We start from the raw sequence: 27398 nt of genomic DNA on the forward strand, positions 1-27398 counted from the left end.
TTTCAGTTACTCACGAGAGGGACCCAAGCCCAGCAAATTATTCTACAAATGAGTACTCCAAAAGGATGGCTAAAGTAAGTCCTATACTGTATTCAAGAGGAAGAGATCAAAATACATTTAAGTAGTTTTGGGACATCCTTCAAAAATCCATGTTTTCCCATTTTCTGGCAATAATCCCCTATCTTTCCAGTACTTTGTTTACTTGTTCTTACTATGCTTGCTCTCTGACTTCAGTAAGGTACCTAGTTTCTTAACTGTTCTGTTCTGTCTTTCAATCCTCTTGAGAAATTTTTCTTTATGATCCAACACTTCTACCATTTCTTTACTAAAGCCTTCAAATCTGTCACTACATTGAAGTTCCTATAAAACTTTTTAACAAACCCTCAAATAGAGATCAATTCAAACATCCTTATTTTTCTTTACTCATATGGTACTGGTCACATAATTTAGTTACTACCCCTCCAAAGTCATTCTCTTTATTTGAACCCTTATCTGATGATCAGCTCCCTCTTCTCTCTCTTTTGTGGCAATTTTGAACCTTCATAGATTTCCACAAGCTTGTATCTTTGTCTCTTAATAGATTGATTGTTTCCTTTACAAAGAAATTAGAAATTATCAAGTAGGTACTTTCTCAGTTTTCTATCAAAAAGTATGCCACATCAATATTCTTCCATATTTTTTTATTACCAGTTAGGCCCTTTTCCTATTGAAGCTCTAATCTCTATCCTTTCTCTGGATGTTGAATCCTATATTCTTTCTGTCTCCAGGGGTATTATTTTATTAATAATTTTGCATTTGGATACACAATGTTCGTGTTTATAAGACTCAGTGTTGTTAAGATAATAACTCTCCCCAAAATGATACACAGATTCAATGTGACCCCAACCAAAACCCCAGTAGGCTCTTACAAGCTGACATTGAAGATGTAACTGGACAGACTATAGTCAGATAGTCTTTTGAAAAGAACAGAAACTGTAAGATTTCAAGAACTTAATATAAAATTATAGTGATTAAAATAGTGTGGTACTGGAGGAAGAAAAAAGATGACATGAATAGATGAATAGGAAATACAAAGTAGACTTAACTATATGATCACTTGATTTATGATTTAGAGCAATAGTGACAGTGCAGTGCAGTGGAAGAAAAGAACAATTGTTTTAATAAATATACTGGATCAATTGACTATGTGGAGAAAGATGAATCTTAAACTCCACCTTACACCTTACAAACATTACATCAGAGAGACTGCAGATATAAATGTACAACGTAAAACAGTAAATCCTTAAGAAGAAAAGATAGGAGACTATCTTTATGACCTTGGGGTAGCCAAAGATTTAAAAATAAGACACAAAGGAATTACCATGGAGGAAATATTGATCAATTGAATTATTTTAAAATTCAGAATTTCTGGATATCAAAAGATACCAATAGGAGTGCAAAGGCAACATACAGAATAGGTGAAGATATTTTGTTTATCTTGATAGGATTAATGTATGATGAATTTTGGATTCTCATTAAGTATTTGATTATTTTGGAAACTATGTATTAAGTACCTACTAAATGTCCAGGACTCACTGGATATTTAAAGTCATTATTTCATTTATTCTTCACCACAATTATGCAAAGCACATGGTAAGCTATTTGTAGAGAAATTGAAGCTCAGAGGGATTTAGTAATTTGCTCACAATCTCACATCTACTAGGAGACAGAAGTGCAACTTAAAGAATCCAAAGTCCAAATTCTCTCTGTCTTGGTTGACTTAATTCAATATCTAGATACATGCATATTTTATGTGATCTACTCCACAGATATTGTATATATTAAATTTTGAATAGGAAGAGATGTGAGTATCATTTTTATGCCATAGAACCTCTCAGTGGATTCTTGAATTTGGATAATCTAACAGCTAAGCAAGCTTGAGGCAATGCTGAAGGGAAAACAGAAGAGGAAAGGAAATCTTCAAATCTTCAGTGTAAAAGAAGAAAAGGGAGTCCAGAGAAAGTCTGGTGTAAGGAGACATAGAAACAAACAGGCAGACATTATACAGCCCAGAAACAGAAAAGAGTATTTCTGTGTAGTGGAAAGACTGTACTGGCCTAGAAATATGAAGAAGTGTGCCCAAGAAAGAGCTCTGCTAGGGTCTCCAGTGTGAGCCTGGAAAAGTCCCATGATCTCTTTGCTGCTGAGTGTATCTGTCTGTAAAATGAAAGAAATGGACCAAAATGTCTCAGATGTTCCCTCCATCTCTGGTACTAAATGAATCTCTCTTGTGTATTGACCAAATGCTACACATAGGGCAAAGAACCCACACAGCCTCTACAAAGTGAATACCAAATTGTCTACAACTAATGCATTTCTTTTCCATTTATTTTTCAAAGTTATTGATCAGTCACATTTAAATCAATGCTTTAAAGAATTGAATTTGTTTAAATCACAATGCTTTTTTTCTGTAAACTTCAGGTGTTACTTCTACTAGGCATGTACTCTATATTAAATTGTAGTGAGTTCAATCTTATCATGTCAGACACTGATTTAGTTTTCCACGTGACTCTCTTGGTCATTTTAATGTATATTCCTTTCACACATAGCTTTCCACATAGGTTTCTTTTATGTAAATAAATACCACTGTGCAAATCTCTGGACCACAGTAAATAAATAAATAAATAAATAAATAAATGAAAACAGTTGTTGTGGAGCAGCCAAAATCCCATAGAGGGCAGTATGGTTTTAGCTGACTCAGTACTAAATCCTATTTCATTGTAAAGAATGTAATAACTCTTTAAAAGAATAAAAGAGTAAGGGGCAGAGACCGGATTTTAAAATAATATATAACCAATGTAAAATATTTGGCATAAGTCAAAGTAAAAATAATTTTTAAATAACCAATTATCCCTAAGTTCAGACAGAACTATTTTGAATTTATATATAATTACCATCTGATTATGTGGTTTTGTATACATTTTTTTTTACTTTTTTATTTTGAGATAATCATAGCTTGATAAACAGTTTCAAGAAATAATACAGAAGGATTCTACTTACTATTTACTCAGTTTACGCCAATGGTAACAGCTTTTATACATTTTTTTGAAGTCATATTTAAAATGTGTGATTGAATTCTTTATATGTTATTTTGATTGGATGGGTAAAATCCCTTTATAAGGATATATGTTAATTTAAACCATTCAGCTCTTGATTGAATTTTAGGTAAATTTCATATTTTCACAATTACTGTTGTGAGAAACATATTTTCATTTAAATTTATGTCAATTTCTGGATATTTATTTATAATATGTTCTTAAAGTGGAATTAATGAGTAAATAGGTATTACCATGTAAATATTCTTTATATGTAACACCAAACTGCTTTACAGAAATGTTATACCAACTAACACTTGTGTGACTATAACTTTGACAACACTTAATTTTATTTTTACTAAGAAAAATAATATTTCAGTTTATTTGAGATGGGAAAAAAGCCTTGGTATGAATAATAGCTGAGAACTAAACATTGTAAATTATCTCAGCAAAATCTAAGAATAGGTGGTAGGCAAATAGAGTGTAAAAGCATTTTAAAGGTCTCTTGAGGGGGGCAGATGAGAATAAAGTTGAGGGAAATGAAAATATTTTTAAAATATTGTCTTATTGGAATGGAAAGAAGGAATGAGGAAGTATAATGCTTTCCTAAGGTAAACCATTAAGTCAGTGAGAATCGGTATATCATTTAGAGTTTCACAGCTTTGGCTAGACTCAGTCTACCTGGTTTGAAAAACCTTTGTTCCATCTCTTACCTGTGTGACATTGGATAAGTGGCTCAATTCCTCAGTAGTTAGAAATGATAAGTATGTCTACCCTAGAGGATTGTCATGCTGACAGAACTAGATAATATAGATGATTATAGATTAACTACAATTGTAGCAAACATATCACACTAATGGAAGATGTTAATAATAGGGGTAATTTGGGGGAGGGGGGAGGGAGGAGGGAGTATATAGGAACTCTGTACTTTCTACTCAACTTTTTTGTAAAGTTAAAACTGAGCAAAAAGTAAAGCCTATTAACTTAAAAAATAGTGTAGAAACCTCTGCTGGATTATATACATTATTTAGTAAAAACATTTTTTTGTCAGCTGTACAACAGAATAAATTTACATAAGCTTTTAATATGTTAATTGCTTTTATATTAATATTTCCTTAAGGTATTGCTGACACCTTAAAAATTTATATTTTTCAAATATAGATAGATAGATATACAGATAGATAGATAGATTATTTCATCATGCCAGTAATCCCAAGAGCTAAGCAAAGGCAGCTACTATTTATGCCTCATAGATTAAAAAAAAAATGGTTAACTTCACAGAACAAGAAAGTTGTTTAGTAAAAATAACGACTAATTCTTCTGATTTCTTGGATCTTGGAAAGATACATGTTCATCGATATGAAAATAAAATAGACATTGTACAAAAAAATGCTAAAAATAGTAAATCAAATAAATAACATAAAACAAAATGAAAGATATAAAATGTCTTATCAATCATTATTTAAGTTGGGAATGGACTATAATCTCCCTTAAAAATGCATGTTTTTAAACTAGATTTTAAAAAATCCAGCTCTATGCTATTTACAAGAATCAGAGTGAAAAAAAAGTAATGAAAATCTGAAAGTAAATGCAATTGAGGGAGAGAGAAGACATAGCAATATTAATTTCAGAAAGTGGACTTCACAATTGAAAGCACTAAACAATATATAAAGGGGACTCATGTATTAATAAAAGACACGTTTGGTGAAGAAGATATACAGTTATAGACCTTTGTAGCACAAAAAATATAGTAGCTAAATATATAAAGAACTATATATTAGAATATTGGCAACTTGATGAAAATATAATTATAATAAAAACCTTTAATATGTTTCTTTTGAAATTTAAGTAAATTTAAGCACTTCCTGAACATTAACTGATTTAATCCTCACCATAATAACCCTGTGATGTGGACATGATTTTAATCCCTATTGCAACTGAGGCAAAGTACAAAAGATAAATAAATCAAAAGTTTCTTTTTTTTAGGTGTCTAATAAAAATGATAAATCCCCCATAAACCTGATTAAGAACAAAAGAATGGAAGTAAAATATACACAATTAGAGAAGATAAGACCTAACTGAGAGGATATTAAAAGAATAATAAAATGTTATGATATGCAATTCTATGGCAACACGTTTGAAAACCTAAAAAAAATGGATTTGGGGGGACAAAATATATAATTACCACAAATGAATGAAAAATAAGTGGAAATTTTTAAATGGTTACTTATAATTGAAAAATATTGAAGGACTGGATAGGTTCACAGGTGATTTCTATCAAATATTTAAATTATAGATACTCTAGGCATATTAAAGTAATATGGAAAATATCAGAAAATCTATAGATAAAGATATTGAAAATAAATGTGATAAAATTTAGTGGTCATTCTAGTAATTACACCAAATAAAATCAGAAAGAAAAGAAACTACTAAATTTAATTCTTGACTATGCAAATAAAACAATATATTGTTATAAACAGCAAAGCTTTAAAGTAATTTTATTTAAGGTCAGAGGAGGCCTGCTTTTGTCATTAGTTTTCAGTGTTGGCTGGATGTGTAAAAAAAGCAAGAAGGTAAGGAAAAAAATTAGTATTGATATTGGAAAAGAAAGAGTTTCATTTCTTTCTGTTGTTGATATGATTGTATCCAACCCAGGAGGTTCTAAGATTATAATGAGACTTTGTAAGGAGTCTGGGTATAAGATATATGTAAAGAAATAGTTGTCTCTTTAGCTCTGAAGTATATAGAAGTGGAAAGAGAGAAAAAAAAGAAAACCTCATTGATAATAGCACACACACACAACTGAAAATACTTAGAAATTAACAGAGTAGAGTAGGACCTATATAATATATACATATTTGAAGTATATATGAAATTATATATGAAATATATATATGTATATATATATATAATCTTATGAGGGACATAAAATATTCTCAACTAATAAAAGTAGTTGTATGCTGATAGTTGAAATGTGAAGTATTGCAGCCAGTTTAAAAAGAAGCGTCTAGCAGCATCTATTAAAATTATAAGACTTTTGACTCAACAAATACACTACCTCTAAGAAATCTACCTCTAAGAAATAAATTGCCACTACATCAGGATATATGCATGGAAAAGGTTAACTATGTAATGTTTATAGAAACAAAAAATATGAAAATAATCTAAATTTTCGTTAAGATAAATTATTGAATATATTGTGTAATATTATATATCCAATGTATTATTTTATAGCCAATAAATCTATTAAAACTGTTTCAGTTTACTTAGCTTCTACAAGGTATCACTGAATGAGAGAAGAAATATTATATAGACAAATCTATGTATCTTTCCATTCTTTTGTAAAACTATGTTAAAATGTAAAATAATGTTGAAAATAGCCCTACGTGGTATGTGTGCATGTACTATCTATAGATGTTTATGTACATTTAGTTACATGGGCATGGATAAATTACCTAAGTGGGAGATGTTGGCGGAGGTCAATGTCCAGGACGGGGAGAGACAAGTGATCACTATGGCTGCATAACAACCCCAAAACTTAGTGGCTTAAAGCAGCGATTCTCAACTGGGAGTGATTTTGCCTCCCCAGGGACATTTTTTGATTGTCATGACTTGAGAAGGGATTGCTACTGGCAAGAGGCCAGGGATATTGTTAAGCATCCTTTTGATGCACAGGACAGCTCTCCAAGGCAAAGAGTTGTCCCGTCCAACATATCAGTAGGGCAAAGCCGAGAAATCCTGGCTTAAAGAAATGATAATATTTATTTGGCTTATGGATCTGCAATTTGGGTCAGGAAGAGCCGAGTGAAAATAGCTCATTTGTGCTCTACCCAGTGTCTGGCTAGAAGACCAGGCTGAAATCACATGAAGCCTCTCTCGCTTACATGGTTTGGTTTTGATACTGACTGTAGGCTGAGACCCGAGACTGTCAACAGGAACATGGATCTCATGGACCCTCTCCGTGTGGCCCCGCCTTTCTCATAACAGTGTGGTTAGTTTCCAAGGAGAGAGAGAGAGAGAAACCATATCATCTTGTGATATTAATTTGGTTGAGGCAGTCACGACGTCCCCTGTAGTTTCAAGAAGAAGCAAGATAGACTCCAGACCCCACCTCTTGACAGGAGTGGCAAGGTTCTAAAAGCACATACAGGAAGGGAAAAACGACTCTGTCCATTTTTGAAAGATATAATTTGCCACACAGCAACAATGAAAGATACACATTTTAAAAATTACTTCTGTAAAATTATCTATAAGTGTGTGTGGACATTTTAGCATTCCTGGTAAGGTTAACTATTTTACACTTTGGTAACCATTTGCTGTTTTCTTCTGTGAATAATGTCCATTGCACATTTTTTTCTATTGTTAAGTTTAGAGTTTCCTTATTTATTTGTGAATGTTCTGTATTATTAACTATTCTCCACCTCTTTCCAGAAAACACTTAAACTCCTTAAAGGAAGAGAAAAAATACATGAAGTTGGCATAGAAAAAATAGGAGAGACAGAAGAAGTTAAGTAAATGCAAGGACATCAACCAAGACCAGAATGAGGGTAAAAATTAGTGCCATAAAAACCTTTATCTTCCTATAGGCTCTACACTTACACAGCCAAAGGAAAGAGGGAAACCTGGACCAAATTCTCAATGTTCATGTTTATTTTGACATAAAGAACAGCTTTGGTCAGGGGACTGTTGGGGAAACATGAGAAAATTATACAATATTTAATTAAATACAACAATTTCATTGACATGACAAACTTCACAGTTACTCCATACAGACAGTCCCCGATGTACAATGGTTCAACTCCCGTACAGTGGTGCAAAAGTCATATTAACTAGTGGAAACCATACTTCGAATTTTGAATTTCAGTCTTTTCCCAAGCTAGCAATATATGGTACAATACTCTCTTGTGATGTTACGCAGCAACAGTGAGGGTAAACACAAGGGTAAACAACCATTCTGTACCCATGCAACCATTTTGTTTTTTACTTTCAATACAGTATTCAATAAATTAATTGAGATATTTAATACTTTATTATAAACTAGGCTTTGCGTTAGATGACTTTGCCTAACTGTAGGCTAATGTAAGTGTGCTGAGCCCATTTAAGGTAGGCTAGGCTAAGCTATGATGTTTGGTAGGTTAGAGGTATTAAATACATTTTCAACTTAATATTTTCACCTTAGGATGGGTTTATCAGGATGTAACACCACTGTAAGTTGAGGAGCATCTTTATACAATAGGAAAATAAACCTTTGAAATAGTGCATGTTTTCCCCCCGTAGGTAATCTTATGTACATATATGTATGTAATGGGATATTATTCAGCCATTAAAAAAAAAGAAGGAAATCTTGTTATTTGCGGCAATGTGGATGGAACTTGAGGGCATTATACTAAATGAAATGTCAGACAGAGAAAGTCAAATACTGTATGATCTCACTTATATGTGGAATCTAAAAACAAACAAAACTAAACTAATAAATACAGAGAAGAGATTGGTAGTTGCCAGAGGTGGAGAGTGAGGAAGTGGGCAAAATGGGTGAAGGTACTCAAAAGATACAAACTTCCAGTTATAAAACAAATAAATCATGGGGATGTAATGTATAGCACGGTGACTATAATTCATAATACTATATTGCATCTTTGCAAGTTGATAAGAGAGTAGATCTTGAAAAAATATGCATTTATGCTTAGACAGTTACAGCTGGAGTCCAGATTACTATTAAGAATATGGTAACTTTTTATGTTACAAATATGTTAGACTGAATAAAGATGCTTAAACAAGTGGCATGATATGGCTAATATAACTGTAATTTAATTTCAAGGTATTATATAAGTTTTTCTCATGATATTTAGAATACCCAAAGAAGGCCATTAGAATAACTTTTTAACAGTTCTAAGCTGTAAAATAAAATCACAATAGCCTAAGACCTCAAATTTAAAATGTGACTGCCTAATAAACATTACAGAATTATTATCATCGCTAATCATTAATAAAAAAACAACATTGATTAATAACAAGATTGGATGGAAATTTGGAGATTCAGTTTCTGGTTCTAGCTTTGCACTTAACAACAGGTGGTCTTGGGCAACTTCAGAAACCTCCTGGATGTGTCTCTGGAGATGAAAGATTAGATGGGATGATGTCTAAAACCTCTTTCTATTCTAAATATTATGAATACACAGATTTAAAGCCTTAGGCATAACACAAGATCAATGGAAAAGGATATTTTGTCTTCGTTTTTAAATGAAAGCTAGTTCTGCCCGAGGGTATAGGGGCCTGAATTGCCCAAGGTGTAACTGGTTGGATAAAGTGCATCCATTTTGCAGAATCTTGAATTTGGAAGACCATTATTTTATCCAGTAATTGGTTCTTTGGAAACAAAAGTCAGTTGACTCATCTAGTTAAAACCCTTCAATAACTTCCCACTGCTTTTAGGATAGAGCGAGCTTGATGCCTGCATCAAGCTTTGTCTCATCTACCTCTCCCACCCCATTACTCATCAATTTGTTTCTGAATATGTGTCTCAGGGGCTTTGCATGTGCTTTTTACCTTCCTTCTTGTATATTTCCCTCTCCTCTACCTGTTCAACTCCTACTCTTCCTTCCAGTCTTTACTAAAATGTCATTTCCTCAGGAAAATAAACCTTGGTGCCTCAGTCTACTACCAGCTTTCTTGCTCCTGGTAAATGGGTTAGGAAAACAGGTTCAACACTCCTACACCCTATAATTAATCTTTTATTGCATTTATCACAGTTTCAATTTAGGTAAATATGTGGACAATATTTCCCTCCTAGAGTAGAAACATCATTAAGGTAGAGACTATGTTTTGTTCATGATTTATCCCCATTACATATATAATACAGTATAAAATGGAAGAGGAGCTCACTTACTTTTTGAAAGAGTGCCTGTTTGCATTAACTAAATAACCTCTCTGTGTTCTGGTCTTTGATGGACTTCCCCCAGGGATGAAGAACCTACTACTGCTTAAAGAAAAAAGAAAATTATTTCCTTTTTGACAACTCTGTTAAAAAATATCTTCAATTATTGAACGTAGATCTGTGTCCCTGTAAGTTCTACCTTGTTTCTGTTTTAGCCTCTGACTATACGTAGAATAAGTCATTCGTGAGGGTCATAAAATATGTAAGACTTTGTCTCTTCCATACATACATTTTCAGCTAGGATATAGTCACATTTCCAATGTAAAATGAATAGTAAACCCTGATGTCTGCAGCAAAATGACTACATAAAGGAGAGCAAAAGACAAAAGGTCAACATTTGTTTCACAAAGAGCAAAAAGTAAAATACTTATTTAACTTGTGGTTTTTTTAGCCTCAAGAAAGCACAGGATTCAGTAAGCCAGTTTTCACATTCTCCTTCTCTTCTGATTGCCCACATTTTTGGCGCATTTTCTCCTTATAGGCTTTTCATTTATTTATTAAATTTTACAACTTATGCAAGATATCGTCATCTACTTTGTGTATTTTTCAATTTTCTGGACACCCTAGTGTCTCGCAATCTGAAGTTTCCACAGGCACAATCAAAGCATCAATGTGGGAGGAAAGCTCAACCTGGTAACCTTTAATTTTCCCTTGAACCCTGGTAAGTTCTGACTTAGTGTAACCTGACCCATGAAGGTCCTACACTCCAAATTCTCATTTTTCCCTAAAACTTAAGCCCTTAAGACCTGGGATGGACTCAGTATATCCTCTCACTTAATGTGCTCCTTCTATTTATTATGACTAGTTCTCAGGACCTAGTGATCCTGAGGTTGAAGGAAAAGATCCTAAAGGAATGGGGATTAGCAGTGATCCTTCCCTACCACCAACATTTTCACCCACAGCTGCTTCTTCCCATCTTCCAAAAACCCTTGGTCCCTATGGAAGTTCTACTAAATCACAGCAGAACTCTTAAATCTCTATTCCCATACAAGAAAGGGCAAGGAGTTCTCAGTCCCTTTAAAGATATGTATGGAAATTAATTACAAAGACAGACTTCTAATCTCAAAATCCTGTTGAATTGTAAGTTCTCATTATTGGAAATAATTTTAAGGAGCATATTTTCTTGGTATTACCAGTGTATGAATGAAATATAAAACATCTGAGATTACTGGTTATCTTGCCTTTTTGTGAACTTTTCTAGTGACCAAGAGCTCATTACTCACAGAGTATCAAGTTCTATCTTTATATAGTACTGAGTGTTAGAATGTCTTCTTTTTTAAGCTGAAATCTGGCAACTTGTTAATTCTACCTATTGGCACTAGTTCTATTTCATCTCTTCAATGCTTTGTTTTAATTTAAAGATTATAATAATTTATTTTATTTTCTTCTTCGATATACTTAAAAAAGACCCTAACCTTCTTGTATTTTGTGATATTTTTATCTTAGTATCAAAGCCTCACTAAGTCTTTGTAATTTTTGGCATTTTGGAGCAATGCAGTAATTAAATATTTTGTGGTAAAGTATTTTTCTCCTCTCTGTAGATATGTACAATTTTTAAAACAGTTTCAAGGTTGTGGAGAGAAAAGAAATAAAATATTTTTCTGCCCCCACTTCACCCTTCATACTGCAAATTTGCATGAAAGTAGAAACATGTGGAATACTTATTTTAATCAACATACACACAGACATTATCTATCACTACTGTTCAAGTTGCTTTAATTTTAAATATGATGTTATTCCACAAAAATCTATCATTAATGATTTTTCCCTTATTTTTTTCAGTTGTATGAATATACTTGTATGTATCTTAATGTAGTTAACATAATATTGTTTGTCCATGTCTTTAACTCTTTTACAAAAATATTTTCTATGACTACACAGTCTATGCTATGAACATACTGCCATTTATTGAAAGAGTCTCTTATTGGATATTTAGAAAGTTTTTACAAATATTTGTTATACTGATATGATAATCAAAGTTGTACATTATTTTTGTTCAAATTTATTATTTTCATAAATCGATTATTTTGTGCTCACTCCCTTAAAGGATATGGATATTTTAAAGTTCTTGAAATATATTCACATGTTGTTGATTTCATATAATTTTTTCTTCTGGTTACTTATGTTTTATTACAAAGCCTACAATTTGTGTGTCCGTGTGTGTATAGCAATAACACTTTTTTCTTTCTCTCCTGAGCTAAGAAACCAGCAATAGACATAAAAGGCAGGTACATGGATATAAAAGTTAACTTTATCACTTGAAAAAACAAGCTTGATTATCAAACATGATTTATATTTGTAGTTTTAATAGGCTTCCTAATAGTATTTCTAAATAATATAGATTTACTTGCCCTATCACAGGTGACACTGGCTAGCCACACACAATTACAATTGGGACAGAGCTCTCCCTACTTCATTTCCTCAGGGGAAGCAGAAATAGTTTGTGTCATGTAGATGTTGACATGAATGTGGGTAACTCATTTCCTTTCCTTCTTTCAATCTCGCCAATCAAATAAATCCTTTCTCATGGGAACAGTTGCCCCTTTATAGAAAAGTGAGGAGTGAAGAATAAGTCTTTGTTTCCCAACACCTTTTCTCTTCACTCTGTAAGTATTTCAAGGCAATGGGCTCATTGATTCCTCCAGATACATGCATATGTATATAAGCAAATATATAAACACGTACATTTATACACATCTAAATAGATACTAAAGAGTGCACAAAGAATAATTGTTAATAATTTTTTTAAAGATAAAAGCTCTTCAATATGCAACTTGTGTTCTTACCAGTTGTGTTCGGGGACAACAAACCATTTTTTAAAGAGCTTAGTCAATTTGCTTGCTTGTCTTTTGGTGCCTTCTCACCTATAAGTGAAGCCATGGAAATTTATTGTGTTTAAAATTATTGGCTATGATTTGGTCGTGCAGGGCTAATACTGTTGTTCCAGAGGTGGCAGGCAGCAGGAAAGCTTCTGGTTGGATGAAGCAAAAACAGATTATTTACACTGTCTTCATCGTGACTCTCTTTTTATACATTAACAGAGGATTTTGGAGTTTTACTTTATTGCTGCCATGGTACTTTATTCATAGTCTAATGCTTCTGCTCATTCATTCAAGTGTTATTTAGCATTATTAATTTCATAACAATTATAATTCTCTGTATTTTTCTCAGATTGTTTTTGAATGTATAAATGCTTCCCTTAGCTAGAGGTTTTTATTATGCTTTCATTTTGTAAAAAAAAATGTGGAAAACAGTTTGACTAGAGACACCCAAATTTGATTATTACAAATTTCAAGTAAGTTTCTTTGATTTGATTGTAAATAAGGTGATTCTTCCACAAATTATTGGATCAATAAGAATTCCACTAACATTTTATGGATTGTTATGGATTACAAAGATATGGAATTATAACTTCACTTTAACATTTTGTATCTAAATATATTTCTTTGTCTTCTTTTAATGAAAGATGTCACATTGTTTCAGATTCTCTAATTCCAGGGTTAGAAGGAATGAGGTCCTGGTGGTCCTGTTTTGCTAACACCATGGACTAAACTTTTTGAATAAACCAGCCACTGATGTACCTGTTTGTATTACCTTCGGGATAAAATTAGATGTCATGGTCTGTGCCAATGCACCTTTTAGGTCTTTAGTGCCTAGTCAGCAATCCATCTACTAACCCCGAGATCAAAAATCCTTAAGAGAGATTACAGGAGCAATGAAGGTACTGAAACCTAGTTTATGAAAGTGTTACTGCTCCTGAAGCAGAAATTCATTTCATTTCAAATTAGAGTTGGACTAGCATAACTCTGATGTATAGTAATCATAATAACTCACGATTTCCATTATTTTCTAATGTGGTTAAAGTAATGAGGAGTAGAGTTGTGTTTGTTTTATGTTGTTTGGGATTCCACATCTCTAATCTTTCTGTTAATTCAAATAACTTTCACTACTTATGTATTTACAGTGCTATTGAGATTATTTTATTCCAATTTGGCCAGAGAGGAGAGCGGGGCTTCCCAACCAGTGCACCAAAGTGCAATGAGTTAAAGCTCTGGGAGATAGTGTTGTCCCCTGTCCTCATGGTGGCCTGATAGGGCCTGGGAGAAATTAGATATTTGCCCACAAATATAATGTTCTTAAGTGCCATATTATGAGAAAAGCCAGAAAAAGCAATTTCACAGAGTACAAAAGAGGTTTCCTGCACTTTACACAATGAATACAGATTTGCATCCACTTGCTAGGTATCCTTCAATATGAAGTACACAGTTGATATTTGAAAGATTTGTGAATACCATTATAGTATATGATGGTTCTTAATATAATACAATCCAGTACAACTGAAAAATTAAGCAATCACTCAATGAGTCAATAAGTACAGGTCTAAAGCTGGTTATAAAGCTATTGAAATAAATTCTGGTTAAAACATCCAATAAAATAGTATCATAAATCTCCACCCGCTGCCCCCTCATTCTCCATAGCACTTATCTGAGTCAGGCCTGAAGCGAACATTTCACTCTATAATTTGTCCCTGGCTCTTCTTTTCTCTGGCTACTAACCTGATATTAACAGTAGACTTGCTTTTGTATACCTTTTGTTCATGTAGAAATAGTTTTTACTAGGGCATAAGTTATTGCATATGTGATGATTATTAGAAGCTATGGGTAGGTGGTGAAGAGTAGGCAAAGACTCTGTCCATACCAGCATGATTGATTTCTGCACATCACTCTGGAGGAGTGATATTCAAAACTAAAACTAAACACGTCATAGTTCTCCAGATATGCTGAAATAAAACATGCAAATGTTAAATATCCCACTGTAAATCATTTACTGAATTGAATTTTCTCTAAGGGTTTCACTTTTCTTTACCTATATGTGAAAGCAGGCCTAGTATCTTTTTATTCCCTGGAGACTTCGCTGTAGAAGTTATAGGGAAAGGTTATGTTTGTAAAGAGAATTTTTTAATTGTTCTTTTATTATATATGCTACTGAATTCACTAATGAGGTCATCAAATAAAGTGTCCTCCAGGGGCAGAATAAAAGAACATTCCATATGCCAATCTATTTATCTCCTTGGCCCACCTCTGATCACACTCTCCCGTTTTCTGTCTGCAGACTTGGTTTGTGTACAGATCAAATTACCTCCTATTTTGTTATATCTTTGGCCTGGCAGGAGGCAGTGCCCTGATTCAACAATTGGGCTGTTATTAGCCACCTTCCTTTAAACACCATCCCTTCAGCCACAATACAAAAAAGCAGTTTTAAACCGATCTTATTTTTCATAGAAGAAAAAACATCTACATGGATTGCAATCACTAAGGAAGGTGTACCTTATGCTTTGATACTTATGAATAAAAAATGGCCAAAGAAATTCACATTATTGCTTAATTGATTCATTTTTCAAAAAATAATCATCAAATAAACCATAAGGCTTATACCTAAGCAGTGGACCTTAAATAAAAATATGAGCTTAAATCACACCTTAAGAGTTTAGAAATTTTTTCCATTAGTTTATGATTGCAGGAAAGCTTTATCTTCTGACTTATGTTAAACTGTCAATGGCTCTTTACTGCTTAAAGATTCTCTGCCACCATATATACTTCCAGTCTTACTAAGCTAAAGTAGTTAATGATTTATGAAACATTTATGTGCTGAAAATCGATCAAAATGTTTTAAAATATATTTCTACCCCTCAAAAAAACCCCTGGAATTTTGCAAATGTAGTTTGTATTTTTAGTTATTTTTAATAGGCAAGGCACTGCAGCATATATGTTCAAAGAAAGAGTCTTCTACACCTAACAGTAATAATAGCTACTAGTCAGTCATGATTTAGGCAGTGAATTAAGAATGTTCAAGCATTAGTGGTCAGTTTTTTAACAAACCTCTCAAGTGGGTACTTCTTTCTTAATTTACCAGAGGAGCTAACTGAGGATTTGGAGACCATAATATAGCCTCAGGTGACTTAGTCTCAGAGGGTAGAGCAGGAATTTGAACCCAGGTATATTTGGATCTAAAGCCTATGCCCTTTATGTCATACCATGCTTGCTCAATTGCCTGTTTTGTGTCATTTTTGGAGTCAAGAAATTGTATCTCCCAGAGGCTTACATGTCTCAGTTATGACAGTTTTCAAAAACAAAACAACCTCCCTCCTCCTTTTTCTTGCCCCAGGTGCTCATTGCAAAACTAATTAGGATTTTCTTTGCCCTGAACAAGATCATTGATTCTTACCACCTAAATCAGTTTTGAACTGTTACCAGGGCATCTTTGCCCTTTGTGCAGCGAGAGCAGAGAGGGGACCACTGTTTCATGTCACTGAATGAAATGAGTCCTGTTAAGTGACTCAGGCAATAACTTCCAGGGAGTGATCTTCAAATCTGGTACTAGTCACTTAAAAATGTGTGAATAAGCAGTATTAGAACAGGATAAAAGGACTCTACTGAGTCTGTCACCTTCCTCCTCTTCCTCTTCCATCTCTTTCTTAATTTTGGACACAAAGCTTAATGAGCATCTGCTATATGTTAGTCACTGCTAAATGCTATGGATGGTAAATACAAGGCAGAATGAATAAAGGTTAAAACCGGTTTAGAGAAAGGACTATGCAGACCAGAATCAGAACTTTTCTCAATTCCTTCACTTTGTCTGTATTAGTTTGCTAGGGCTTCCATAACAAGAACCACAGACTGGATGGCTTAAACCATAGAAATTTATTCTCTCACAATTCTAAAGGCTGGAAGTCCAAGGTCAGGGTGTCAGCAGGGTTATTGGTTTCTCCTGGGACCTCTCTCCTTAACTTGCAGATGGCTGCCTTCTCTCTGTGTCCACACGTGGCCATTTCTCTGTGCATGCCATCCTTGGTGTCTCTTCCTCTTCTTGTAAGGACACTCGTTTTATTAGCTTAGAGCACCATCCTTATGACCTCTTAACCTTCATGACCTCTTTAGAGGCCCTATCTTCAAATACAGTCACATTGAGGGTTAGAGATTCAACATATATAAAATTGGGGGAAACACAGTTCAATCCATGAAAATGCCCATTACATAAATATAATGTGCAGTGAAAAGACGTCAGAGAGAGTCAGAAACTATATTTATGGTAGTTAGCATGGATGCTGGAGCCAGAGGTTCAGATTCCCAGTCTGCCACTTCCTAATTGTGTGAACATTGGTCAAATTTAACTTCGGTGCTTCATTCACTATCTTTTGAAACAGAGACAGTAAAAGTGCCAACCTCCTGGGTTATTGTAGATAAAATAAGAGTTGGCTGTTAGTGGTAGATGAATAGTTTTAAGGATGATATTACTCGTTTTCCTCCTCTGGGTATAACATCATAGGAATGGTGAGAATAAAATGCAAGAGGAAAAATGGCAGAAATAAAACACTTTGAGAAGTATTAACACACTGAATTTCCTTAATTATATTAATTCATTCTATATAATAGTAGTTGTGAAGAAAAGACCAACACAGAGACAGACACTTGAGATTCCTACATTTGTAGCTTAATTCATTCTTCATTGAGCACCCATTACATGTTAGAAATTGTTCCGGGCACTTTGGAGACAGCAGTGAACCAAACGGACAGAAACCGCTATTCTCCTGAAGCTTACATTGTAGAATGGATACAGATCGCCTCCACATTTCACACCCACTTCAGAAGCTGGGTGAGATATTATATAGAAGGAAAATGCCAATCAATCGGCAATGTCATACAGCAAGCTGATATTTATCAAGTGGCCAGAGAATACCCATGAGCAGTATTAACCTTGGGGTTGGAAGGGTTCCCCAAGCGACTCTCTGACCCCCGAGATGCTGGTTTGGGTTTTTCCTGACCCTGCGCCCTGGCTCCCGGGCCAACCGGTGTGCCCCGCCCTGCCCGGCAGCTGCGTGCCTCGCGCGGGCAGGAGCCGGGATCGCCCTACCGGTCAGGGCGGCGCGGTCACGGCGGGTCCTGATGCCGGGGCCCGGGGGACGCGCGGCGAGCCGGCACCGGCGCGGGTTTTGAAGCCGCGCTGCGAACCCGGAGGCGGGGCGCCGTGGGCCTGCCCGGGACCCCGGCCCGCTGGTCCCAGGTCTTGGGAGGCGGTCGCCGATAGTGGCAGGGACTTTGGCTTTGGCCAGATGTCTCCTAACCCACGTCACCAGCTTGTAAGCCTCGCACCAAATCAGAGGGCGGCGCTTGCCGGGAGCTCCGGGCGTCACCCGGAGCTCCCTTAGATTAGAACTCGCCTCTCCTAGCTCCTCCCCTCAGTCCCATTTAAAGCTCCCACCGGCTTTCCCGAAAAAATTAAAAGAGTGGGCTCAGTTTCTGCAGCGCCTTCTTCCAGGGCAAGATGGTAAGTGAGGAGCCGGCGTTAGCTAGTCCGCTGGCGAAACCGGGGGTCTCTGAGGTCTAGTAAGCTTTGCCTTTAGAATTTCTTCCACCTTGGAAACAAGATTTCTCTGCTACCTGCCAATTAAAACAGGTCTTCCTTCCTGCTCCATCTCTCTTTTCTTCTCCCTTGTCTCCTCCTGGCTTTCTCTCTTTCTCTGTCTCTCTCTCATCCTTTTGTCCTCTCTGTTATTTCTACTCTCTGTACTTTTTCCCAACTTTCCCTTTACACCTGTACTCACTTTTCATTCCCCCTCTTTCTCTAGATTATGCACATATTTGCAAACACTTGAACTTGAGGCTAGGGGTATTTGGGGTTTGTTTTCTTCTCAGATGTCAATTGCATAATAGCTCAGCTTTGATTCCAATAATAACCTCAAGGAAAGAGCCTACAAACATGCTTTTAGAATAAAAGAAAATAGCACTTGATAAACTTTTGGCTGAATTTCTTTGGTCTGCACTGCCCACGCTGGACTTGCTTCAAGACTGGACTTTTTCAAAACTTAACTTATTGGGAACGTTAACAAAGTGTGACTTAATTGACAACTTTCTTTTTTCCTCTTTTTATTTGTTTTCCCTCTGTTTATGTTATGCCTGAGAAAGTTCACAATTCAACAGAAGACTTGTCGTGGTCAAAAAGAGTTTGTCCAAAGCTGGGCTCTGCTGAAATGAATGGCTTTTACCTGATTAAACATTGACAAATAATTAGTAATGGGCTGTTGTACAAATTAACCCAGGGAGTCTGCATACCTGCCCCTAACTGGACATTTGGAAAGACTGTGTGTTTGAGGTTTGAGGAGGCTGGAGCAGGAGGGGTTCACTGGCTCAGAATACAGTAGAGGATACATGCCAGGCAGTTAGTCGTGGCAAGATAACTTTGGAAAGGCATTGAGATGTAGTGATGGAGAGACCTAGATAGAGCTTGCTGTCTCTGCTAACTAACCTGTTTCAGTAGTATCCAGTAGCATTTAAAACCAGAGGAAGAGAGGTAGGAGGAAGGGAGGAATGGAGCAAATTTATAATTCAGAAACTAAAAACGAAAATAAGGAGGTTAGATTATATGACATGTTCTGTCAATTTCAGCCTTCGGATTCTAAGTACTTTGTCATTTAAGGTTGTTAGAAATATAATTAAGGTATTTGCTAGAAAGAGTCAAGTAGTTCTTACGTGTTTCACTCATTAAGTAGAATTCCTTTTACTTAGATCTTGGGTAGCCTGTTAGATGCCTCAGACCTGGCAACAGAGACTACTCCTAGATATTTACAAGTTTGGTCCACCTAATACTAGCCTGTTCTTTGCTGAGAGAGGACCTAAGGAAAGTACTGGGTAAACCAAGGAGCTGATTCCTTTTTAGTAATTATATTTGGACCACTCAAAATCAATCTGGGATCTATATTTAACACCTTTACTGTTTTTTATTCACTGCGTATATTTTCTGTTTCTTTCTCCCACTCTTTTCTCCCTCCAAATTCTCATCACCCCATCTCTTGGGACCTCCCACATACTGAATTTTACAGAACACCGTTCTGCCTTGCCAAGACCAGTACTTTGTAGGAGGCCAGAGCTATAATTGCCCGTATTCCGGTACAACGTCAGAATCTAGTGTTGACGTTTCCACGGAGACTTGGGTCTCTTTCTGGGCTGCTGGTCTCCTGGACAACAGAGAGCCCCAACAAGCACCACAGGCACAGGGTAAGTTCTGCTCTTCTGCTTTCCTGGTAGATCTGAAGCCCTTTTCCTGTACTCATAGTTGCAAGGCATTATGGGCTGGAACTCTGTAAAAGAAGGGTTGATATGTAAAGTTTAAGAAAGCCCAAAGACTCCTGTATTTTGCAACCTAATAACTTGCTTTTTGTGTGCTTGCCAAATAGTGAAAATGGGCTTCTTCCCATTGCTCACTGGACAATATATATTTCTCCCTATACTTTACAGTTCTTGGAGATTTCCAAGTCACTGAGAAAGTTTGGGTCTGGGTCAATGTTATATAAACAATACTATTGGGATGCTTTTGGAATTAAAATACCAGTTAGAGCATTTTTTTTTTTTTTTTTTTTTGGTATTCAGGAAAATTTCCCTGGGTATGAGAGAGAAGCAAGGAGAAGTACTAACTTAATCTTTTATTTCATAAAGGAAATTCTATGAATAGTGTCTTATAAGTGGAAAGAAAATGATTCCTTTTTGCCTAAAGAAGACTTCAGCTTTGGAGGGAAGTATAACTTTGATGGAAAATTACACATTAATTTTGCCCTGGGGCTTAGTAAACAGTGTTTATAACTATTAAAGGAATTTCTGATTAACACTCAAGTTTCTGGAAGAGCTTTAAGGCATTTCAGTATTCAATATCTGGACTGTTGGTTCTACCACAGGAATTTGTTGAATTTGAGAAAAGACACAAACAAAAAGCCCCCAAATATTGAAACACACTTATATGTAAGGAAGGAAGTTATTCAATTTTAGCTTTCTACCACAAGAAACAGAGAAAACAGAATGCCCAAGAATGTGAAACCAAAGAGTGTATAAAATTTTATTCCTGTCTCTTTGCCCATCATTCCACTTTAATCAGAAATATTTCAGTAATATTTTAGTTGAAGTAGAGGAGAGCAAGAGTCAGAACTGTACTAGATGAGGAAAAGAAACTAAAAGTAAATGAAATTAGCATGCCCAAGCATAGTTCTTATTGGTAGGCATAGTTCTTATTGGTAGGCATAGTTTGCTGTCAAATATCAAAAAACTCTTTGAAAAAGCATAAAACACTTTATAGATGATGACATTTGAAATACATGAGTTTGGGTACAGTTTTGAGATTTTCATTGAGTTCTTCAGAGAAGCAAGTTCAAATTATTTTGAAGTAGAAAGCGTTATTCCATAGAATTCTGAATAAATACTCTCCCTCAGGCTTAACTGATAGGCAGATAGGCAGAGATTTTCATCTGGGGAAAAATGGTAGCATCAAAAATAGGACTTGATTCTGGAGCCAAACACTATATTATTAAGCACTACAGCTTAGAAAATAAGATAAAAACTTGGAAAACATAGTAGAATTGCAATGTAGGCCTAGTTGAGGGTAGGACCAATAAACATTTGCATGAATTAACAATGCAGATAGGACAGTCTTTATAAATTTAGCCAGCAGGAATATATATATCAGGAAGGAACTTGACCTCTTGACTCCTAAAAATTCACCTCTGTAGCCACCTTGGCATATTGTCTATAAATATTTGTCTTTCATAGCATGCTTGCCCCTTCTGAAAACTTTAAATGTTATTTTCCCATGTGGAGGCAATGGCTAATTTTAGAAAGGTAGTTGAACCTATTACCTTTCTGAAATCCTCCAGGGAGTTCTTTATTACACAAAAACTGCATGTGTGTTTTCTCAGTTACCCATTTGGTGTTTTCACATAGAATCATCCAGTGACTCGAATTTCCCTGTTCTTAATTCGTGTTCATGGGAAGAGGCTCAGCTTTCCTCTCAGCTCTACAGAAACAAGCAGGTATGTGTAGATGATCAGAACATGAGACCGGCCATGTTCCATGCAGTTCATTCTCAACATCGTACCTTAATGTCACATGGCTTCTTTTCCCTTGTTCAATTCATTGACTTTCAGTTTAGAACCAAAATGCATATTTGTCCACAGAAAAGTCAAAGTTAGGTGATCACTGTGACAGAAAATAATAACAACAAAACCAACAACAACCAAAACCCTCTAGGAAGACCTTCAATCAAGCCCTGACCTTACACATTTTAGCTGTATGACCTCTCAAATCCTCCTTTCTCTTATCTATGAAATGGAGATATTTGTGCTGCCTACCTCAGAGGGCTGGTGGAAAGATCAAATGATAGAATGAGTGTGATAGTATTTTTTTTTTAAAGGAATTCCTTTATTTTTATTATTCATTTATTTATTCATTTATTTTTGACTGTGTTGGGTCTTCGTTTCTGTGCGAGGGCTTTTTCTAGTTGTGGCAAGCGGGGGCCACTCTTCATCGCGGTGCGCAGGCCTCTCACTATCGCGGCCTCTCTTGTTGCGGAGCACAGGTTCCAGACGCTCAGGCTCAGTAGTTGTGGCTCACGGGCCCAGTTGCTCCGCGGCATGTGGGATCTTCCCAGACCAGAGCTCGAACCCGTGTCCCCTGCATTGGCAGGCAGACTCTCAACCACTGCGCCACCAGGGGAGCCCCCGATAGTATTTTTAAACCATAAACAACTCATCACTTGGACAAAGGATGATGATTATAAAAGTTCTTGCAAAGATTGCTTCATTTTTCCTATTTTGTTTGTTGTTATTTATGAGAGAGTAATATAATCTAGTGGAAGTACAAACTGACCTGAGACTGAGGGAAGCCAACCCACGTCTTTTTTTCTTTCTTCTTTTTGTAACATGCAGGGAAGAAGTTCAGCAAAACCTTTCTAAACACCGTTTTCTATATTTAAACAGTTGCACGCAGCTCATTTTCCTACATACCTTCCCGATCCCCTTGTGGTTACAATTTTTAAAGTCATATAATCTCTTCAAACAGTTTGCAATGAATAAAAAATTCAGAGCACAAACTGAACAATCAAGTGGTAAGTGGGTGTAGATTGAACTTAGGCCTTTGAGGACGAGGGCTCCCTGAGATTGAGTTCATAAAACAAACAGAATTATAATCAAGTTTAAGTAGGTTAAGGATCAGTGGCATTATTATAAGGTTACAAAGTCAATATAGTGGAGCAGCCTTCACCATTGTCTGCTTTTTGCAGCTCCAAGATACTCTGGTGCAGAAGGAAGAAGAACTTGCTAGGTTACATGAAGAGAATAATCATCTCAGACAATACCTGAATTCTGCTTTAGTTAAATGTCTTGAGGAAAAAGCCAAGGTATGTGATGACCCCCTTTATAAGGACAGAGCAGTGATTTGAGAAAGAAGACCATTTGGGTAAAACTCCTTGATTCAGTGTAAGAGGTGTATTAAGCAATGTGCCTTGAAATGCGTCAATAGGATGGGCAAATTTTTCTGAAGGAAATATAGCACTTTCACAACAATGTTTATGTATCATTTCCCTGAAGTATCTAGATTGCAGATTTTAGCATATATTACAAAAGGAGCTGCTTGAGAATCAAAAACCAGTCAAGGGGATTGCTGAGACAACAGAGGCTAATCGAAAGATAAGAGTTGGATGGGACATTGGAGCGGGAATTAGATCCGAGAGACATGGGTTTCTTTTAATTATCTGTTTAACTTCAGTAGGTCAGTCACTCTCCCACTTGGGGCCTCATTTACTTCATTTGTAAGTGTATGAGCTAAAAGATCTTTTAAGAATCTTTCCAGCTCTAAAATGTTATAAATATGGCTGGAGCCCAGATCTCTTGACTGGCAATTAGACATAGCCAACTACATTATCTTTTCATGAACATTTCATTCTTACCCTTTTAAAATGAACTATTTCTAACTCAAGGATAGTTTACCCATAGTCCCTTTTTGCTGTTCTTCCTTTTTTGGGGTTTTGTATTTTTTGTTACCTATCTGCCATTCTGTTACCATTATTGTTTTATCATCAATCTTTACCTTACTTCTAGACAAGCTACATTATTTATCTAAATCGATCATATTTCTTACGACTCTTACCCAGATATAGCAGCTCAGAGAAGGAAAACCACTATATTTAGTTCCTTTAGAATTCAGTTAGCTTTGTTAAAAAAGGGAGCACAGCTCACAGTTATTAGCCTGGGGTCCTATCTCCAGCCACCATTCTGTGAAAAAGCACAGTTATTAAATTAGTAAGTGATATTAATTAAGCAATTTTTCTCTCTTGTTCTCAATTTTGCAAGATTTAGAATAATATAATACATACCACATGGGAGTGCTGTGAAAGTTAGGAAAATTAGAGGAAGAGTGTTATGTAGAATTGTAATCAGTGGTTCTGTCTAGATTCATGTGGCTTAGGCTTAAATCTAGGCTGCATGATCCTTAGCAAGCCACTAATGTGCCTGTGCCTCAGTTTTCTCATTAAAGGAGGGTTTAATAGTATCTACATAAAATGAGATCATGCATATAACCAGTCCTCAATACAGGATAGTTGCTATTATTGTCATAATGATAATAATAATAATCATTACTTCCCGGAACTGAAGTTTTAAAGACATCATTTACATCATTTCAACTTTTAAATGACTAGTAAAATTATATGAATTGGAATTTCTAGGTGGTAACGTGTCATCATAGATTTTGATTTAAAAGCAGAAGTTAATCCAATCAGTTTTGCTTTTGCATGTGAAAATATAAATTTAATCAAGTTTTCTAAGGAATTAAGGTGACCAGTAAATATTTGACAGTCGTAAAGAAAATGATGTTGATTCTCTGACTGTGTATTTTCAAATATTACTTCCCCAGAAATTGCTGTCATCAGATGGGTTCTCCAAAGCATGTGGAAAATTCAGAAAGGAGAAGAGGAAACCCAAAGAGCAAAGATATTTTCCTCCTGAGATTCCCCATCATAAAAATGCCAAAAGAAACCTCTCTAGTGAATGTGCTAACTGTGAACAACCTGGGCCCCCTGTGGATCCCTGGGTTCTTCGAACACTGGGGTTGAAAGACCTCAACACCATTGATGACACCTCATCAGCTAACTACAGTGCCCTCTCGTCTCATCCCAGACGGACCACAAGCACATTGCCCCAGTTTCTGGATGATGCAGTTGATTATCTCAGTGCCTCCGGGGAAGATCTGCCAATTGACTATGGCGGTGACAGAACAACCCCCTCACACAGCACTGCCAGCCACAGGGAAGATTTTCACTTCCTTTCTCAACTTTCAAATCCCCCAGGAGGACTACAAACTCTTCCTTACTATTCTTCTGATGTGTTACCCAATAAGACAGAGATGGCCTTTTCCACATCCCTGAGCCCTCACTGTAATGTGAAAACTCACTCCTTCCACCAGGGACAAGCCTTTGTTCGTCGAGATGAAGAGGGAGGCTGGAAGTTTACCTGGGTCCCTAAGCAGTCTTAGTGATCCCCTCCTCTATCACAAAGGACTGCCATGAACTTTGTTTACAAGACCTGTCTTGCACTTGAACCTGACTATGTGGAAAATGCAAGCTATTGCCCAGACTGTCTCCTGCCACTTCAAATGTCACTCTCAATTACCCACTTAAATCTGCAGGGAATGGCTTCCAGGAATCTATAATGAAACATGCCTGCTCTTCTTTCACCTAAATTTGACTTGTTTACACACCCACACCTGCTGTTGACTTCCTTCCTTGGCCCTATACTTGAAAAGGTATTTTCCAATTGCCTGAATATTCCTTGTAGACCTACACGTGCCGTTCCAATTATAACAAGTCTAAAAGCTTTTCTTCTTTCATCAGACAGTTTAAATGTTCACAGCCTTCACCTTTCCACTTTTATTTCTCTCCTGTTCCTCTTCATTTCTAAAAACTGCCTTTGAAATGAGCATTATAATTGCTCCACATACCTGTTATTGGGTGTTCAAATAACTGGGGGTGGGGTAGAAGCAAGAATCTTTGCCCATTCCCATTCCTGAAGACATAATGTAGGTGTGAGTAATGTTATGTGTAGTGCAGTTCATTAACTTGAGTGTCCCATCATGGAGCTGACAAAAAAATCTCTTCAACACCTGGAAATCTACTGATAAGCAACAACATTGATAAATTAAAAGATAAAAGAGAAAGAAAATTACTTCAAAATGCCTGCATGGTGTATCAGCTTCTATGGGCACCTGGCATTGTGTCTGCAACCGACATCACTCAAACAAGAAGATTTTTGAGGGACTCGTGGTAACAGAATAAGTCACTATCCTAAACTAATTAGATGCTGATACACTTCTATTCCTGGGAGTAGAGTCTAGCCTAGCTCTGACACTGTCTTACTTATCCATTCAGTCATTTATGTGTTCATTTGTTCATTCATCAACACACCCAAAATATTTGTAGAACACCAACTGTGTACCAGGCATTGTGCTATGGGGTGATGATAAAATGTGAACAAGTTAGATGCTGTGGCCACCCTCATGCGACTTAGACCCACTCATCTGCTGTGACCTTGAGAAAGCTACTTCCTTGGTATGAAAATTCAGTTTTCCCAGCTGTAGAATACAGAAGTCAAAGTAGATAATCACTGACATTCTTTTTTTTTTTTTTAATTTATTTTATTTATTTATTTTTGGCTGCATTGGGTCTTCATTGCTGTGTGTGGGCTTTCTCTAGTTGTGGTGAGTGGGGGCTACTCTTCGTTGTGGTGTGCAGGCTTCTCATTGCGGTGGCTTCTCTTGTGTGGAGCACCGGCTCTAGGCACATGGGCTCAGTAGTTGCGGCATGTGGGCTTCAGTAGTTGTGGCTCGCGGGCTCTAGAGCGCAGGCTCAGTAGTTGTGGCACACAGGCTTAGTTGCTCCACGGCATGTGGGATCTTCCTGGACCAGGGCTCAAACCCTTGTCCCCTGCCTTGGCAGGCAGATTCTTAACCACTGCGCCACCAGGGAAGCCCAATCACTGACATTCTATAAATTGAGCCTGGGTCCCATCAGCTTTACTCCAACACTGCCATCCCAGGGCACTGTTCTCTGCTTTTGATTGGCATTGCAGATATGTTGGGTGAACTTTTTTGTATACAATTTTTTTTAAATGTGAGCCATTTGTAGTTAACACTAGGAATCATTGCTCTGATCACAGTATTCTTTTTCTGGTATAAGCCCATTTTGGGGTTAATTCAGTCTGTGTGAGAACATGCATCTAAAAAATAGAGACATTATTTTCTAAATAAGTGTGCATAGATTTAATGGAAATATTGACATCAAAGATCTCTCTTTCTAGATTAAAAAACATGCATTCTTCATGTTCATGCTAGTTCTCCTTCTTTCCAATTCCCCAAGCTCCCTATCCTTCCCAGAATAAGTTAGGTATCAAAGATGTGCACCTATGATTTTTTGGGGACCAAACTTCAGTTGATGGTAAGACCCACCATGTTGTACGTCTTTCCCATTTTTCTTTATTCCACCCTTCAGTAAGTCATCTGTACAATCAATGCCTGAGAGCA

General features: G+C 36.2%; 1 protein-coding gene across 1 annotated transcript; it reads left to right on the forward strand.

The window, feature by feature from the left end:
• Window positions 1–5953: 5953 nt before the first annotated feature.
• On the forward strand, window positions 5954–26357 carry GMNC (geminin coiled-coil domain containing). Its single transcript, XM_082393340.1, has 5 exons — window positions 5954–18333; window positions 19886–20060; window positions 21771–21859; window positions 23107–23223; window positions 24738–26357. The coding sequence occupies exons 1-5, from the start codon at window positions 18331–18333 to the stop codon at window positions 25353–25355; spliced, it is 1002 nt and encodes a 333-aa protein (XP_082249466.1). The 5' UTR covers window positions 5954–18330; the 3' UTR covers window positions 25356–26357.
• The last annotated feature ends 1041 nt before the right edge of the window (window positions 26358–27398 follow it).

The sequence above is a fragment of the Balaenoptera borealis genome (assembly GCF_965194805.1).
Source record: "Balaenoptera borealis genome assembly, chromosome: 5".
NCBI classification, from domain to species: domain Eukaryota; kingdom Metazoa; phylum Chordata; class Mammalia; order Artiodactyla; family Balaenopteridae; genus Balaenoptera; species Balaenoptera borealis.